Here is a 19,992-nt window from a genome sequence, read left to right as displayed (position 1 = left end):
AATTATGTGTGTTGAACAAATATCAATACGTGCATTTAAAACATGGCAGCTTTCCTGTGATATATAGAGACAAGTCAGTAAAATAAAAATGATATTCCACTATTTCATATAGTTAACGAACAATTTGATAATTTTTCATTGTTTTGAAATTACAGCCCAACAAAACGTCAACACGTACAGGTCTGGGACACACTCTCAACGACGTATTAACGTAACGTTTGACCACCAAAAATAAATATTTCACTCGAGGCTCGTTGAATATATATACTTATTGCTTACTCAGTGGAATATATTACGATCTTACACTAAAACACCCCAAACAATTATCCCTAATATAGTATAATAATGGCAGAAAGTTTATACCATCCATACGATGAATTCATAAATGATCATTTTTCTGTTCTGCTACTAATTATGGGAAGTATACTTGAAGGCCCATATCGCTTAAACTTTGTTGTATCATATGATTTGATATAACTATCAGTGTTCTGTATTGTGTATTCATTTGTTATAACTGATGATGTAACACAGATCATAGTTTTTGTGGTGTTTAACTTCCTTGGGATTCAGCTCTTGGCTACACATCAAAATATTCATCATTTATTACACTAAACATACTGGTGATCCCGCGATCGTTCGCATAAACAAAAAGGATATAATTAAAATACAAACTTCCACTCTGAAATTAAAGGAAAACTAAAATAGTAATAGTTTTATTATAACGAGGCAAAAAGGGTTTCAGCCAGGTTTCAAAAGGGTAAAATGGCACATTATAAAATATTGTGTTGTAATTAATTTGTACATTGTGAAAACACACAGAAAACATTTGGAATTGTGATTAATTGAATAATATTAGGATTTAACTGCAAGATATATAATGTTTGTTTGTATTTAAAATCATATCATAAGATTAAATCAAAACTTAAGTAATTGTTGGCAGACTTAACCATTCATTCTATAATGGCAGAAGGGTGCCCATGCCGGGCTCCATGTTGAGAGGGTGCTTCCCATTGAGGACAGGGTGCAGCACACTTCCATAACTATTTACCTAAAACTATATAGTTTTATTACACAACGACAATAAGGTACATGTATCAAGATTCTTAAACCGTATTTTTTCTGCAATATGTATTCACATTTTTTGCATTCATACAACACAAAAGCGATACCATTAAAAGTTCAGTTTTTCTACATTAAATTAGGAAAGAAGAACACCGGTGAACGTTGAGAACGTTCTAAAGACGGACACGTCATTCCTGTAGTACACCTCCACCCAGACGCGCTGTCCTTCGCGCACTTGCGTCACCATGGTGACGGCGCCTTGCACGTCCTGACCAGACTTGATCGGGTCTGACACCAGGTAGCCAAGGTGGGTGCCGTCCATTGTGATGGCAGCCGGGATATCCCCCTGTCCGTCCGTGTAGTGACCCTCAAGGGACACAGAAAAGAGGTAGAGGCCGGTGCGCGTGCACGTGAAAATACCGGTCCGCGGGTTGTAGGCATCACCGTAGTTAGAGATCATCTGGTCAAACACCACCGTTGTGCCGTCTGTCATGTGCTCCTTAGTGACCGATAGACGTGCAGAGAAGGCTACTTCCTTTCTCCCTTAAAATAATATATTCCTTCAAGTTACTGACCTTGAAAAGAGAAAAAAAGGCGGCCAATCAAACAAAATAACCCAAAAGGTTTTAAGACTAACTTAATATGCCAAACGTACATGTACCAGACGCTTTCATCGTTTTGTTTCGTACATGTATACAATGTACATAGGTAATTGTATTCAAACTCATGCGAGACGTTTATTTATCTATCAAGGGACACCAATCGAAAGTAATTTAATATATCTTTAAGGTTCAACTTATGGGCCTTTCAACATTTTCACTTACAACTAGCAGGGGCGACTCCCAGGATTCGACGTTAGAGGGAGCGTAACTTAGGGGCGTAACCTTTTGTCATGCGCCCCTCCCTCAGAACAGAAATTTATTTAGTTTGAAGTGTTGGCAGTGTGGGTGGGCTTGGGTACTCCCGCAAGGAAATTTTATCATGTCTAGCCAGAGATGGTATATTTTAGGCGCATTTTATTACCTTTTCTCCTTTAATGAAATAAAAAGTAAACTTGGACGATTTTAATTAGGTGGGGGGGGGGGGGCGCCGGTCCCCCTGGATCCGCTTGTGACTAGGGCTATCACAGACGGGATGAATATCCATAGAGGCCGTCTGGACACATGAATGGTTAATTGTAGTTTTGGAATCAACAGCATGGGCATGTGCCTTATAAAACAGACCAACACTCCTATGAAGTTTCATGAGTGTTGATGCAATTTTTAGGAGGTTCAATATTGTTCAGACTATTTTTACCACGTCAATGGTAATACGTAAATGTAAAAAATGCCTGCCAGGTAGATATACTTTTTATGCAGTGTAGAAATATGCTAATACGTCAAAATATGTTCAAGCAATGTTCAACCCAATACTGTTAAATGTCAAGGGTATGCTGACCAAGGTTTCTATGTGTAGGTTAGTCCAAATAACTGTACGTAGCGAGCTTTTGTAACGAATTTTTAAAACCAGTTATTTGTAGAATCATGAAAACATTGTCGAATTACTTAGGCTAGAGTCAGTGTGGAGTCCATTGATGGTGGAGCTGCATGCGGCACAAGTTTCATACAATAGTTCACTTAGTCAAGGGCCATTACTTTACGTTAGACCCATTCAAATTGCAATCAAATGACAGATGCACTTGTAACAGCCTTTGCTGACCAACATTCGTATGAAGTGCCATGAACATGTACTGCTATTCTTTTGGAGCTACATGCGACACAATATTTCAGACGGAAAGCGCTACCTGCCACTCGGAGCTATGACCAAGGTTAACGTTATTGCATGTCCCTTTTCCGATGGCAAGGGGAGATAACTCGACAAATACATAAGCCAGAGTTATGAGATGATATATACGTAGCATGTGTTTGTATCATTAGATATTGCATAGAAAAACGCTTTGCGCGACTTTATATCCACAGTTCACATAGTCTTAACACGTACTCGCATTGCCCTAGAAACTCGTAGCACGCACACAGTTGCTTGTGGTTACCTTGGTGTATAATGGTTATTCAACGTTAAAGGTACACAGTAATAATCAAGCTATCTCTGAACAGATTTTATGACATTTGTTAAACATTAAAGCTTCAGTCTGTCACTGAGTCATTGCTTATTGTACTGTACATAAAGACATACAGGAAGTATTTTAATACATGGGTATTGTGCTATTGAAAAGATGTGTAAATGTATCGTCATGCAAAACAATATTTTTAAACTAAACTAAAAGTTCACCTTTTAAATCAAAATCTAACTATACTAAAGCTGCACTCTCACAGATTGAACGTTTTGACAACTTTTATTTTTCAACTTTTATTTTTATTTTATGTCTTGGAACGATCCAAAATTTGCGAAAATCCATGGAAACCAGTTATTTAAGACTGCTGACAAAAATTAGATCGCAGATTTATTTATTTAAATTCAAAAACTGATGTATTATGCATTTTTCTTCAACCGTTAGTAACGATTTAAGCCATAAAACATTAATTTCCGAACGGAAATATGAAAATCTGCGATCTGATCTTTTGTCAGCAGTCTTATATCACTGGTTTGCAGATATTTACGCAAAATTTTGCTCATTCCATGACAAAAAATTAAAAAAAAAGTTGTCAAAACGGTAATTCTATGAGAGTGCAGCTTTAAACTAATGATGTTAAGCATTAAGTTTAAATGCTGTCCGTTGTCGATCTGCGTAATCCCAAATTGTCCCTAGCTACGCGCCTGCCTTTGCACGATAGACGCATTTATCGACAAGAAGACTATGGAAATATCACGGCTTAACTTTCCCCGGAAAAAAATCAAACGAGTTTATGAAGTTTAATAAATCCTTATTAAGTGTTTGTAAATTGTTGAAATATTTTATATTTACCGGCGGTAATATTCACTATAACACTTTGTAGACGGTCGATCTCATGGCGGTCACTGGCGGCCCGTGCCTCTAGCGTCTGTACGCGCTTTGTAACGTATTCTATAGAAGACTGCAATGACGTCATCATTTGTGTGAAGTTCCTTGCCAAGTCGACAAAATAACTGCTTGTGCTCACATTCACCGATTCCTAAAAAGTTAGATCTACAAATACAAGCTAAAACATTTAATTATGCACCAGTCAATTGTAAACACCACCACCACCACCCCCACCCCCAGGTCCGGGGAATAGCGGGGGCTTTGACTTTCGGTCCAGCAAACCTTGGGTAAAATCCCCGCCCTGCGGGGATAAACAGATGGTAAAATCCCCGCCAAATGCCCTCGCATCCCAGGGACTCGAGGTTAGGCCCAATCCCCGCTATATTTTTGCGAAGACATAACCACCGCATTCACCCGGCACTGCGGGGCCACCTGGAAGGTAAAAACACGGCCCATTTCCCCGGTATACCCCCGGACCTGGGGGGGCGTGGTTACATTTGACTATTGCATTAATAATATAGTTAGGAATTTTACGCATACCTTCTACTGATGTAACGGCATACATCCGAGGTTGTTTTCGACAAAAATGGCAGAGGAGTTACGAATAAGGCGTATTCAAAACATACCTGTGGGTCCGGAGTTAGTAGAATATTGACGTCATTGCAAGTAACATGCTGTTTTACCATCCAAATGCATATTATACATACAAGTGAACTTGTAAAAAACTTCATTCTAATATCAAAAATGTATGATAGAAATTATAAAACACTTTAGTTTATTTGTACATGCAAATGATGAAAATTATAAACTTCATATCAAGTATCCAAATACGTTTACTGAGAGAGCAAACAATGTTGATCCTTGTCAGATAAGCATCATGTATCTTCCAAAACATTCAGCAAGTTATTTCATTTGTAGATGGCAGTATGGGCAAACAAGTGCGGCGGTCACCATGCATAACTATTTTTCTAAGATGCACTCTTACACCCAATTAAGATTTACCACAATTAATGCAATACATGTAGTTAAAATATACGAAGAAGGATGAATAAATGTAAAAAAAAAATGTTCTTATGAAGGTTACCGAGTTTATTTTGAAAGAAAACTGCAGAAAACACGGTATTTCTACCTTATGAGACGATAGTAGATAACAGTAAATATTTTAGCACTAACCAATCATTTAATATTTTTGCATTTTCAGCTAATAAATACGGTTATAATTTTGTTTGCCCAGTATTAAAAAGGGACTGTGCCAACATTAATATTTAAATCGTCCATAATTCAGCTACTTTTTGGTTAACAAAACCTTTAAGGACATAATCAGGTACACATCATGCACATTTTTGCCCTCAGGTATGTACCTTGCTACATACATAGGTATGCGTATTTTCAATAAACATTTGTAGTACAACTACAAAATTGCACATGAATAACTTTAGCATTTTTAATTCTGATAAATGTTGAAAATTTACCACAAAAAATAATGACCCGACAACAAGATGATAACAGCCAGGTAAGCTGCCAACAAAAAGGTGTCAGAGCTAACGACAAACGCTGGTTTGTTTTTGTCGTTGTTTAAAAAGGACCATAACTAAACAATTACGAGTATTAAAGTCAGAGTTATGAGCCTTGCATGTGAATACAGTTTCTGGCAACACATGTACCAAGTTTTATTTAAATTGGCTAAACTTGTTGTAGTAGTGTCTGAAGTTAAGTTTATCGAATTTTATATGGCTCCAACAGAGTTAAGCCTCAAGCTATACGTGAGTCTATTGTCAATGGCACTAAGGCTCACACGTTTACAGATTTGGGTTAACGTGTACACGGGACATACGTCAAGAATGAGACGATACCGTTTATAAAACGTCGTAGTAAATAAATACTGCCTGTACGCACATATACAGTAAATATCTACATGTTTCATTGATCCATTGTAGAAGTTATACGGATGAATAAACGTCCGGTAGTATTTCTTTTTTATTTTCCCTATCGTTCATTCATATTTACGCTGTATTTACACATGTTGAGATGTCATGGTTTTCTATTTTTATCAGGGTGTCCTCACAAGGGAATAAATGTTAAACAATAGTAAAAACATTTATTTAGAAATTCGTGATCACTATTAATCTTCAGGAATATAGCAAATTACCGTTAATCAGTGTGTTATAGAATTAGGAGTGACTTTTTTATATTCACACATACTACAGTTTCTTGTTTAAGAGATTTGTGGACGAGTGAGTCAACACATACATGCCACTGTAGTTGTACTTAACCTTCGTACAAACATCTTCAAATTTAGTGAAATGTTGCTTCAGACTGACGAATCCACCAACGCTAACTGCGCACCACACGGAGAATATCTTCTTTTAATCACGTTACCGTTTCGGTTAAGCGAGATTTTAAGAACGTTTACGGTCGAAAACCGACACGACGCCGTTTACATGTGTAATCGAGGGAGCCTTAACTAGCACCATGACTTTTTGTGCATTAAGTTTCAGTGAATATATATAAAAGCTTTTACACGACGCCAATGAAGACGATACCAAGGCGATCAAAATACCTCCACTTCTTCTCATTGAAAACAAATAACCTCAAAATCCAAACAAACAATGCTATCAAAAATATTTATTGCAATAAACGATGGAACAAATTAATTGTATACTCAGACATTGAAACCTGGTATCAATATGGCACATTTGGAAATACAATTATTGTGAGATTCTCTCTTGGTATGAAGCGAATGCGGCAAGGCGGTACTCGTTAGCAACGGCTTCCGGATTTGTCACACCCGTTATGCCGCGGCCGACAATAACTAAGTCTGTACGCCTGGAGAAGACTGCATCTCTGGGCGTCGTGTACTGCTGACCTAGGCTGTCCCCACCTCCCTCTAGCTTTACACCTGTAAAATATAAACCAGAGTTGCTTACAATTACTGCCCATTTCACAAGAGAAAGAAGCAACAGCAGAGCTAATGACTTCACATATGAACCATAAATTCAAAACCGAATATGAGTTTTCACATCTGAAAATATCTCTTCCACAAAATGTGCACAGGAATTCGTTATAGCATAACAAGAACGCTCACTAGAAAAGTAACCTTTATACCAGAAAAGAAACAAAGTACATAACACCTGAAACATACATTAGGTACACTTGGGTTGCTGACTTAACATATGGAACAATTTGATATTTTAAAGGTACTCTGCCGTTGCTTGAATTACAATTCAAACTTACAATGGAACACTGGAGTAACAAACTTCCTTTATATCTTAAATACTGTACACATGTGTTGCTGACTTTACATATAAGGTACATAAGATAAGCTTACTCTAGACCTAGATCATACACAGTACATTAGAAAAGCTTACTCTAGACCTAGATCATACACAGAACATTAGATAAGCTTACTCTACACCTGGATCATACACAGTACATTAGATAAGCTTACTCTACACCTGGATCATACACAGTACATTAGATAAGCTTACTCTACACCTGAATCATACACAGTACATAAGATAAGCTTACTCTAGACCTAGATCATACACAGTACATTAGATAAGCTTACTCTAGACCTAGATCATACACAGTCCATTAGATAAGCTTACTCTAGACCTAGATCATACACAGTACACTAGATAAGCTTACTCTAGACCTAGATCATACACAGTACATTAGATAAGCTTACTCTAGACCTAGATCATACACAGTACATTAGAAAAGCTTACTCTAGACCTAGATCATACACAGTACATTAGATAAGCTTACTCTACACCTGGATCATACACAGTACATAAGATAAGATAAGCTTACTCTAGACCTAGATCATACACAGTACATTAGATAAGCTTACTCTACACCTGAATCATACACAGTACATTAGATAAGCTTACTCTACACCTGGATCACACACAGTACATTAGATAAGCTTACTCTACACCTGGATCACACACAGTACATTAGATAAGCTTATTCTACACATAGATCACACACAGTACATAAGATAAGCTTACTCTACACCTGGATCACACACAGTACATTAGATAAGCTTACCCTACACCTGGATCACACACAGTACATAAGATAAGCTTACCCTACAACTGGATCACACACAGTACATTAGATAAGCTTACTCTACACCTAGATCACACCGTGTCCGTGGCCTTGTGGCTAAAGTGTCCGCCTACGGAGCAGGAGGTCGTGGGTTTGATCCAGGGCAGCGTCATACCGAAAGATGTTAAAAGCTGGTACAAGTAGCTCCGTTGCCTGGCGCTTGGCATTTAAATGGTAGTGCTTGGAAAAGTGGTGTACTCAGTACTGGTTCAACCCAGGAAAGTTGTATCCTGTGTATCGGTGCTTTACACCGAGCACATTAAAGAATCAAGAGGTCTCTTGGCAAAGAGCAAGGGTATTGCACCCTGATCTCTTGCATCTCACTCTGTTTCTTTAAGTCTTACAATGTCTGGATTTGACTGCGAATTGCTGTCACTTCTATCACATGTCACTTATGGCATTTAAACACAATTTAAGTCGTGATGGCGTCACGGCGGGGGTCAAGCCATAATGCAGCCAATGGGCGCGGGCTGACGTTGATGAACTCAAATAAACAAGCAAAAACTTAGATCACACACAGTACATAAGATAAGCTTACTCTGCATCTGGATCATACACAGTACATTAGATAAGCTTACTCTACACCTGGATCATAAACAGTACATAAGATAAGCTTACTCTACACCTGGATCATACACAGTACATTAGATAAGCTTACTCTACACCTGGATCATACACAGTACATAAGATAAGCTTACTCTAGACCTAGATCATACACAGTACATAAGATAAGCTTACTCTGCATCTGGATCATACACAGTACATAAGATAAGCTTACTCTACACCTGGATCACACACAGTACATTAGATAAGCTTACCCTACACCTGGATCACACACAGTACATAAGATAAGCTTACCCTACAACTGGATCACACACAGTACATTAGATAAGCTTACTCTACACCTGGATCATACACAGTACATAAGATAAGCTTACTCTGCATCTGGATCATACACAGTACATAAGATAAGCTAAATCTACACTTAGATCATGCACAGTACATAAGTTAAGCTTACTCTGCACCTGGATCACGCACAATACATTAGATAAACTTACACTGCATCTGGATCACACACAGTACATAAGATAAGCTTACACTGCATCTGGATCATACACAGTACATAAGATAAGCTTACTCTGCACCTGGATCACACACAGTACATTAGATAAGCTTACCCTACACCTGGATCACACACAGTACATAAGATAAGCTTACACTGCATCTGGATCATACACAGTACATTAGATAAGCTTACTCTAGACCTAGATCATACACAGTACATAAGATAAGCTTACTCTGCATCTGGATCATACACAGTACATAAGATAAGCTAAATCTACACTTAGATCATGCACAGTACATAAGTTAAGCTTACTCTGCACCTGGATCACGCACAATACATTAGATAAACTTACCATACACCTGAATCACACACAATACATATGATAAGCTTACTATACACCTGAATCACACACAGTACATTAGATAAGCTTACTTTACATCTGAATCACACATGGTTCATAAGATAAGCTTACTTTCTACCTGGATCATACACAGTACATAAGATAAGCTTACTTTGCACTTGAATCACACATGGCTCATAAGATAAGCTTACTTTCTACCTGGATCATACACAGTACATAAGATAAGCTTACTTTGCACCTGGATCACACACAATACATAAGTTTAGCTTAGTTTACACCTGAATCACACACAGTACATAATATAAGATAACTTACACCTGGATCACACACAGTACATAAGATAAGCTTACTTTGAACAGTGCAGTGGAGAAGGTTTCTTCACACCTGAATCACACATGTACAAGCTGCACTGAAGTCGCTTTTTATACCAACTACACTACAAACATACAATTACAATAACATTCAATTATAACAAAAATAGATTTTGTTTTTCAAACATACATTCAAATCATGATAAAACTTGAATAAGCCATTTCTAAATACAAGAGACGCCTACCTGGGGTCATACAGATGAATTCAGGGTCTTCACAAATCCGTGACTGGCATATAAACCCAATCACAAAGTCAGAGTGATCCCTTGCAATCTTCAAAGTTTCTGAAGTATAAAATGAAGCACAGCTTTTTATTTGAGTCTTATTAGGCAGCATAGCCATCAGGACATCTACAGGGGTGTAGCTTGTAATATGGACATATATAACAAGTGCGATATGTTATATTAGTTGCAGAAATTTATTGCCAAAAATGAAGAGTAAATGGGGTTTAGGCATTTTACCCTGTAGTTTGGGCAAAACATCAATTTTGGCCCAGCAATGACCCTGTTTTATCTGATATACAGAAGTCGACTATGGAGAGCAATATCAATAAAATGTAGTACAATTGTATTTACAAAAGATTGATATTGGTTATAACCTTTGGCTAGAAATGACGCCATATTATGTACCTTTAGTGTATTCTCCAGTGGCCAAGTTGCCAGATGAGCTCATTTCTGCAATAAGCAAGCAGGCACCATCTTTATTTGCCTGTAACAGGTCAGTTAAGTATAAATATCACTTTATCTGACAAAAACACAACTGAGAGCATCAACAGTTGAAAAATACAGGTGTCCTATACTTAGGACACAAACTTTGGTAATTATTAGTTATACATTAGCCAAATTTAGAGAGCGGACAATGTAAATACATTTTTTTTGCAAATTTTGATGGTCATAACTCTGTGACTAAAGCCACATGGCTGGTTATGAAAAACGATGGAGAAAGTATGCCTATACACATTCTGACCAAATTTGGTGATGATCAGACAATTGCTTCTAAAGTTATTGATTGGACAGGGCCAATTTCAGGTAATTTCTACAATTGAAAGGAGGATTACTCTCCAGTGCATTATGGCTGGTTATTGTACATGTTTATGATATTATGCCCATACACATTTCAACCAAATTTACTGATAATTGGATTAAGGCTTCTCAAGTTATTGATCACACAAGATCAATTTCAAGACGTTTCTATCATCAAATGGCAATAACTTTCGAGTGACAGGAGCAATATGAGAGCAATATGTCAGAGATGATATGCCCATACACATTATGACCAAATTTGGAGATGAATGGACAAATGTTTCTGAAGTTATTGATTGGATAACATACTTGATGCCACCTGCCCATCCGTACATATGCCACAGGTGAAACAAATATGAATGGGCGTATAAAAAGAGCAAAATCCACATACTGGTATTAATCAAATAAAATGAGAATATTATCTTTAATCTAAAAAGAGTCATTAATTAATTGTGTTTTTTGATTTTCATGATGCTTTTTAAGTTAAAGTATTGCTAAATCTACTGAATATCAGCACAGTTTCATACATGTATACAGCAAACAAACCTGTTTCAAACCCTGCACAACCCCAGGCCCAGGAACTGTATGGGCATTAGTAATGTGAGCCCAGTCCGCCACCTTGTATATTCCCCCTCCATACTGGTGGCATACAGTGTTCCCAATGTCTGCATACTTCCTGTAAACAAAGTGGCAAACAAGGTTTGCATTAAGTAAGGTGCAATAAAGCTTGAATTACTCTAGTTGTACAAACATGACATACTTGTCACTACCTACATGTACATATTTACCCGTAATTAAGTGGACCTATAACAATTATTTTTTTCTATTAAAACAAATCATGATCTTATTCGAAATATACATACTGTAATTTAATGATCTCCCTTTTAAGGCTTCTGAATTCCATTTAGTATTAATAAATGATTTTGAAACTGAATTTTGGACAAGTTCCACATAAGTTGACCTGAAAAACTGCCTGCTATTTTAACCTTCATATTCAAATATTTGTAAACATTGACTAACTAACCTGTCTTCAAAGATGAGGAAGTTGTGTTTTTCCGCCAATTTTTGCAGTTTAGATACAAAGTCAGCGGTGAAGTCTTCAATAATGTCCACATGGGTCTTGACAACGCAGACGTGGGGTCCAACCTGATCAACCATCTGAAGTTGCCATGGATATATAGATTTACATTTGCTTTTTTTCAAATATCTATAAAATGATTATATAAAGGTATGACAGACAAAGGTTAATATTTTTCAAGATCGTGAACAAGAACGTAAGCTCTACAGATTTTTTGTAGCATAATATATATGCAATTCACAAATCTGCTATATACATGTACATGTGGTTAAGAACTATTCCAACCAGTATATATCATTGTCAAAGCTCCAAGCAGAGATCAAACCCCGACCCTCTGACCTAGCATCTGATATTCTTACCACTCCATATTTGCCACCAATGTAGAAGTTATGAATTACTATTAAAATGGAAAATACATCGATCAAAACTGAAAATTAATGTTGCAAATAAAAAACCACTTTATATATTGCTATTAATCTTTTGTGCAATTTTATTCCTAATACCCGGTACTACTGGTTGCAACAAACTTAGCAAAGCGTACTCCACAATCAGCTTATAAAAGCACCATCATAATGACTTTTGCATCAAAGAAACAGTTTGGACCTCCCAAAAAAGCGATTAGTAAGTTTGCAGCATTTAAAGAGCATAATTTAAGGTTTTTATTTAAATGGCCAGTTGATGAAAAACCCTAGCAAATAGTACATGTATGGATCCTTTGTGGATGTATTAGCCAGACCCTTAGTAGTAAGTGCCACGTAACAAAGTATGCTTAACCACTGACAGTGGCAGTAGGCTTTCTTTCAGGTTTGTCAGGTTTATTTACCAAGATTCCAGATTCCAAAATCACTTGGTATGTTTCTATGGAGCTAAAACCATAATCATAGACATTCAATGCTTAAAAACCTTTGCAAATAGTAGTAGCATTTTAATATACTGTATATATTGCTTCTTTTTCACATTCTTGTGGGTTTTTTAGCCAATTTCATTAGGATAAATCTCATTTTTTATTTCGTGCTTTCCAGTCAGGTTTAAAAAGATTTATCAGTGAAATAAAAATCATGGTTCACTGATTGAAACAGTGAAAATATCAATTCAATATTTTTCAGATTTGAAATTTTAGCCTGTTCTCACAGCGAAATCAAACATAAGTGTGCACAGGACTGTGACACAATTTATGAAATGGTCATTTCCAAAATGATGGTACATTCACACACTGTTTGGCATGTTTTTTCTGAAAAAAAATACAAATACCGGTATTGGCTCCTTTTTTTAAATTTGTGACAAGATTGATTTGTGAAAACTATACCCTCATGAAATTTCAACCTGCAGTTAACTTATTTTTTTACCTTAATAATATCTGCCGACTTAGTGAGATCAACTGAGACAGCCAGGTTACTCTGTTTGTTTTCCATGATGTTGAATAGACGTCTTGCCACTAGGTTTTGAGCTGCCTCTCCTCTTTGTTTAAATGTCATACTCTGCAAAAGTTGCAGACACTGTGACCATTGGAACATTCATTTATCTTTTTGACATTTTTGCTCATTCTTAATTTGTCCTTGTGACTTTTTAAGGAATTATTCAAAGATATAAACTTTATCATATGACGTTCCTTGTTTCCAGTGTATTACAATCATTACCTATTTTCTCATCTTACACTAAGGTAATATTACTTGACATTAAGATATTTCAAAATTTCAGGTTATGCTGTTTACGCTGTAATGCATTGAATGTTGGACACTTGTCTGAATAATGATTTCAAGTAAAGAAATAACCTAACAGATGTTGCCATCTGTGAAAACCAGGCCTCAAGTGTTAATGACTAAATGTGAGAAATAACAATAATTTTTTTCACCACACTGATTTATAAGCGTTACATTGGCGTGTATTTTATATGTCACTTTATTAATTGACAGTAAAATGTCATGTTTAAAAATAAAATTTTAAAACAACAATGTGTTTTTTCATGTAACGTTGTTTTCAACTTTGGCTTTGTTTTCGTAGATTGCATCGGAGATATACTCAAGTGATGACATAACATGTATGGATAAAAAAATGGGAGTGATTTTACAATCGGTCCGCCACTATTTTTTTTCCTTTAACCAAACATTTATCCTTACTCTAATTACCCGACCTTACCTGACACTTAGAGAATAACTTTCCTAGAGACATATTGAAATATGAGGGGTAAACACATTAGCAATCAAAGTGGTAGACCAATTGTAAACTTAAGCTGATTCGTTTTGTTGAGTCAAACCTACCGATGCAAGCTGTTTTCGTTGAGCCAACCCATCCCCCTGTGAACCGCTGGTATCAAACTTATTGTGCTCCACAAACTTGAGCACCTTGGTTCGCATCCCATTGTCAATTTTACCCTCCCTCTGTAGCACATCCACTAAGCGACTCATGGTTAATACACTGTAACAATAAATATACAAGATGGCAAAAGCCCATTTTGTAACGACTAATAAAATCATGTAATTGGTCAGATTAATATATATTTTTTCAATGATAGTAAATGTACTGGTATGAAATCTCGTTTGAAGCTTTCAGTACACATATCCACTCAAATATCCACTCTTTAAGTTTAAAGTCATTCTTGTTTATTAGTTAGGGCTATGCCTTTTAAACATATATAACCCGTGGGGGGAAGGCACTTTTAAAATCCCCCCCCCCCCACAGAAGCAAATTTACCCTTTCAGGGTCCAACTTAGCAAAAAAGGCACTCACCCATTTATACCCTGGGCTATTTAAATAATTACCCCCCCCCCCCCCCCCCCCCCCCGTGGGTTGTAATTATGTTTTACTGGAATAGCCCTTTATATTTATTTATGGCTTAAAACCACTGATTTCCATTTATTAACATGTTTTTTTCCAAAAAAAAGTATAATTATATGAAGACATTTCTCTCTCAAAGAACTTTCGTCCATCATAAATGTATATACATGTACAAGTTGAGTCAGTAAATACATGTACATAAACTAATTTTATAAAAACACTGATTTATAAAATACAACATTTGGTTATGTTATACCAACAAACATTTATTTAGACCTGAACACACCATCTTATCTGCTCTCTAATTTTATTAACAACAGGAGTGCTGTAGAGTGAACACTCATCTGTTGTTTTTTTTAGTCAAACAAGGGGAATAACTTGACAATTATTAAAACAAGAATTATGGGCTTTCCTGTACACATACATGTGTGTGTTCTTTCTGGCAACATTTATATCAAGTTCTTTTCAAGGGGTTTTTAGTTGTGGCAAGGGTTAAAGTTTTTGCTGTCCGACATCGCTGCTGAGGAAGACACCAAGGCTATAACAATACCTCAACTTTTATTCTTCAAAAAAACAGACAAACTTAAAACTGGGTTAGTGAACCCTTGTGTGTACATTTGTACCTGTGTAGATTAATTCCATTTCTCTTCAGCCTTCAGGTTATGTACATGCAATACTAAATAACTATAAACATTGAATTTGACAGCTTCTTAAAAGTAGTAAAATCATCTAAATCCTTTATATGTACCTGTGTAGTTTAATGCCATCTTTCTTGAGCCTCTCTGTACCACCCTGCTCCCGATCAAGAAGGACCACAGCATCCCTCACACGAAGTTCATACTCTCGTAACAACTACAAATGTTCAAACAAGGCACATGTTTTACTGTTACACTTTCACTGTCAATACAGTCTTTTAATAGACGAAATATAACAATTGAAAATACCTTTAAGATATAGTATACATTGAATCAATCAGAGGTATTTTAGAATGTACAGACTTCTACTTCTACAAGTTTACTGAGTGAAGAATATACCAGTATATAATTTTACAGTATTTTGAACATTGGTTCTCTTAATAATTTTTCTTTCCTTTACATCAAGAAAATCCTAACTATTTTTATTCTACCTGAACTGTTTCAAACACACTAGATCCACTGGTAACAACATCTTCCACCACCAGACACATGTCACCAGGGCGATACTTTCCTTCTATCATCTTCTTTGTCCCATAATCCTTTGCCTCGCGTCGACGAATTAACATTGGCTTGTCATGCTCGACTGATATCACCTGGAAAACAAAATTTGCAATTATGATTCTGATTAACATTCTGTATTGAGGATTGAGTGTCAGACATTGGCCCAGTCAGTTTGAGAATAAATCCTCAAAACTAAATGATCATCTTGACTTCATTGTAGAATTGCTATGAAAATAACTTTTATGGTAATAATAGTTTAATATGCCATAAAGAATAGTTATTTAGACAAATATTATTAAAAAAACAATATTAAAATAGTCTGCAAGATTTTGTTTTTCAAAGTGTCAAAGTCTTAAACTAAGACTCAAAATGTTACTTCACAGACTTGAGTGCAAATTTCGGAATCATAATATTATAATATAAATCAGCTTACTGTAGCAAGAGGCAATGCAGTGTAGGGCACACCACAAACAGAATCAAAATTGAGATCAGCTGCAGCAATGTAGAGTAGTTCAGACACTTGTTTCTGAAATATATGTACAATTTCTGATCCAGTTTTCTTTCAATCAGAATTGTACTGAGACAGACTTATAATTCTTTATAATTCTGATTTTAAAATCAGCTTACTATTTTTTCTCTATCAAATACAGGACAATGTATAGAATTCTATATTTTCATTCAAAATTGATCCAAATGAGTTCTCGACAGTCGAGTTAATCAATTATAAGTATGGTCTTTTTTTTAAATTATCCTTACAGTACTCATGTCCATTTGTAGTACTGTACCTGTTTTTATCTTTGTTTATGTATACCTGGTATATATGTAAAAGCAGTATTTCCCCCCATGATTTCTTTCAGGAATATCAATTTGCCTTGTAAAAAGGTATAATTGTAACATATAGAACTTCGTTCCTTCTCATTTGAAAGACAATTTTTACTTCATTCTTCAATTTGATGTTATTTTAGTGGGAGATTTATGACACAGCCATTGATATCTAAATATGGCATATCTCTGCATTTAAATGGTGTCAAGAGTGCTAGTTCAGCTTTTGAACAGACGTCAGCACCAACATCCAAAATGAGCCTTAGGGAAATAAATTGAATAAAAATAAAAATACACACTCACTATCCTTCATTTGCAATTAAATTGTGTCACCGAAGAACCTCAAAGTTTGCACCTAAAAATTAAACACTGATAAATTATCTTTGAATTATTAATCTGCAGATATTATTACAATGTTTGAATTATAATACGCACTTTCTTCTACCTGCTTGCTGATTTTTTTTTGATTATTTAAGGTATCAACTTGGATTTCCATGATTATCAACGAAATAAATAGGGAATATGATGTAATTTGATTGATCAGTGGTGTTGTATCACTTTGAGTTGCTTGTGGAATTGACCTTCGGTCTTTTGGGATACGGATACTTCCACAAGCACAATACAAAATATGAATGGTGTATGAATATAAATAATTAACGCCACTTTGTGTGACGTCACTTATGAATTGACTCAAACGCAAGTAAACGTCCGTCATTTTAAAACAAGTAAACGGTTGAACTCCTTAATGTGAGTTTTATTCATGGAACTAATAACTTTAAGGGCACTCAATCACTGTCACTAACGATTACACGAATCCGCCTACGTTGTTTTTTTCTGTGGCTATCTGTCATAGTGGTTGATAGTGATGTTACAGTTGAGTAGCAGAGCATTTTGAATGATTTGATCCCAGAGAGTGTTTGCGGAAATTACTTCAGGCATGTGGTTTGCTTTGGGGCGGTGATGTCATCTGATCGACCCGATACTGCCAATGATAAGGTTTGTCAGGCTATTTGTTTGTTTGTATTGATTGTCTAATAGAATGTCTGAAATTCCTTCCCGCATAAATTAGAATAGGGGTATTTATCGCACATTTTTTGTGACTGAAAAAAGAAGTCCCCATCTAGTGTGTTATACGGAAACAGAAAACTGCACTGTGTAATAAGGGATATTTTGTCCTATCATTTGTATTTTTAAGTTAAAAATGCAATATTTTTGACAGAATATTCATAATGCACCAGTCAGTTGTTGCCACGGCCCTCCCAGGTCCAGGGAATAGCAGGGACTTTGATTTTCGGTCCAGCCAACCCTGGGTAAAATCCCCGCCCTGCGGAGATGAACAGATGGTAAAATCCCCACCAAATGCCCCCACACCCCAGGGACCCTAGGCCCAATCCCCAATATTTTTGAAAGGTAAAAACATGGCCCTTTTACCCGGCTATCCCAGGTACACCCCCGGACCTGGGGGAGCAGTGGTTACAATTGACTGGTGCATAAGTACCAGTACAGTATACTGTATAATAAATGAAGTACCAAATGATCAATTAAAAATCCTAGGTATTTATACCATTAATTTTGGATAAGAAACGATGACACGTAGATCAAAATACGCCGGGGAATGAATTCCGCTTTTAAGTTTGAAGTCACCAAATTTGACACCCTCAATTTCAAATAAATCAACGATAAGTTTGTCAAGAACATCTTCAGAAATTTTGTCCGCCATGATACCAAATTGAAAGTAGAATACGACATAACGGCTGACATAAAATCGGTTGCCTGGCAAAACGACAGTAACAAAAATAGTCTGGAGTTCCTTCCTATTTGTAGATATATTATATCTTCATTTTTGGACAGTTTAACATACAATAACACACTATTCAGTGAAATTCAAACATATAACAATATATAAACTTTAAAGGGGCTGCGTACTCCGTATGATAAAATAGCGAAAAAAGGAAGAAAAATGTTGAAAAATGACATAAACTTGGCATCGATGTGTACAATGCATTGAAACTTACTAACTGAAGTATCACATAGTTTACAATTTATTTAAGTTTAGCAGTTATTTCGTATTTTTCCATTAAAAAGATTACTGGGTATGTCTACCAGGTAAAATTCATTCCTTATGCTTGATTGGCTAGTCGGTGTTATTACGTGATATTACCCAGGTTGGTCTACAGCTAAATTATGTCAGCCAATTACAGTAAGCCGTCAGAGCTCAGTGGACTGCAATTTTGGCGACACGGGTTTAAACCCGGTCTCCGACAAAAAATTTTTTTTAAATTTTGGTACTTTTTTACAATTATGATATGAAAGCGTAACATGTTCTATTAGATAATTATCCTGAGATTCGTTACAGAAAAAATCTGTTTTTGGTGCCAATCTGGTGTACAGTCCCTTTAAAGCTGCTCTCTCACAGATTGAACGTTGTGACAACTTTTTATTTTTTATGTCTTGGAACGAGCTTTTTTTTGCGAAAATGCATGAATGCCAGTGAAATAAGACTGTTGACAAAAATCAAGTCGCAGGTTTTTATATTTATGTTAAAAAAATGATGGTTTTTGCACATTTCTTAAACCGTTTGTAAACACCATTAGCCATAAATCATTATTTTTCAAAGGTAAATTTTAAAAACTGTGATCTGATCTTTTAACAGCAATCTTTTATCACGCAAAATATGGCTTATTCTAAGACAAAAAATAAAGAAGTTCTGAAAATGGTAAATCTGTGAGCGTGCATGCAGCTTTAACAACTTCTTTAAATTTCAATGTAGTTAATTGGGTACTTCCCCTTGATGAAAATTTACTATGCCACTTTTGAACAAGAAAATGTTGCAAAAAATAATGATTTCATATACAAAAAAGGTAACACAACTCAAGTTTAAATAAATTTATTATATATAAATACAGTTTCTTAAAAAATGGTATCCAGTTTTTTCAAACGTTTTCTTGAACGGTGAAGCTGAATGATCGTACATTTGCTTTCATACAAAACAAATTAGAGACGAATACAACTGCTCAAACATAAATACGATGTTACAAGTATATCATCGATCAAATATAATTTTGAACTGTTTGTCTTTGTAATACGAACTTCAGGAAAATTCACACAGCAATTAAAATATTAACTGATGATTTTTTTATCCCCCCCATGCCTTAAAATTTGTCAACAACCTAACATGGTCTTCACTC

At 35.8% G+C, this 19,992-nt stretch overlaps 2 protein-coding genes across 5 annotated transcripts; both read right to left on the bottom strand.

Annotated features, from left to right (window-relative positions):
- Positions 1–574: 574 nt before the first annotated feature.
- LOC128232865 (complement C1q tumor necrosis factor-related protein 2-like) lies at positions 575–4,918 on the bottom strand. Of its 2 annotated transcripts, none has more exons than XM_052946643.1 (3): positions 4,838–4,918; positions 3,965–4,151; positions 575–1,605 (listed from the first exon to the last, which is right to left on the bottom strand). In XM_052946643.1, exons 2-3 carry the CDS (start codon positions 4,089–4,091, stop codon positions 1,199–1,201), a joined length of 534 nt encoding a protein of 177 aa, XP_052802603.1. In that variant the 5' UTR covers positions 4,092–4,151; positions 4,838–4,918; the 3' UTR covers positions 575–1,198. The 2 variants fall into 2 exon arrangements, with proteins under 2 accessions (XP_052802603.1, XP_052802602.1); XM_052946642.1 differs by lacking the exon at positions 4,838–4,918 and adding an exon at positions 4,627–4,814.
- Positions 4,919–6,610: 1,692 nt separating this feature from the next.
- Positions 6,611–18,535, bottom strand: LOC128229912 (uridine 5'-monophosphate synthase-like). 3 transcript variants are annotated; one of them, XR_008260142.1, is made up of 12 exons: positions 18,369–18,535; positions 16,416–16,508; positions 15,913–16,074; positions 15,535–15,638; positions 14,270–14,426; positions 13,358–13,489; positions 11,958–12,091; positions 11,480–11,609; positions 10,541–10,619; positions 10,097–10,195; positions 9,891–9,976; positions 6,785–6,899 (listed from the first exon to the last, which is right to left on the bottom strand). XR_008260142.1 is itself a non-coding variant. In XM_052941816.1 (11 exons), exons 1-11 carry the CDS (start codon positions 18,522–18,524, stop codon positions 6,709–6,711), a joined length of 1,437 nt encoding a protein of 478 aa, XP_052797776.1. In that variant the 5' UTR covers positions 18,525–18,535; the 3' UTR covers positions 6,611–6,708. The 3 variants fall into 3 exon arrangements, 2 of the variants coding, with proteins under 2 accessions (XP_052797776.1, XP_052797777.1); XM_052941816.1 differs by lacking the exon at positions 9,891–9,976 and having other exon boundaries at positions 6,611–6,899; XM_052941817.1 differs by lacking the exons at positions 9,891–9,976; positions 18,369–18,535 and adding an exon at positions 17,108–17,139 and having other exon boundaries at positions 6,611–6,899.
- Between the last annotated feature and the right edge of the window lie 1,457 nt (positions 18,536–19,992).

This window comes from Mya arenaria, chromosome 4 (genome assembly GCF_026914265.1).
Source record: "Mya arenaria isolate MELC-2E11 chromosome 4, ASM2691426v1".
Lineage (NCBI taxonomy): Eukaryota > Metazoa > Mollusca > Bivalvia > Myida > Myidae > Mya > Mya arenaria.
The sequence above is the reverse complement of the archived record's forward strand: the minus strand, read 5'-3'. Positions and strand labels throughout refer to the sequence as shown.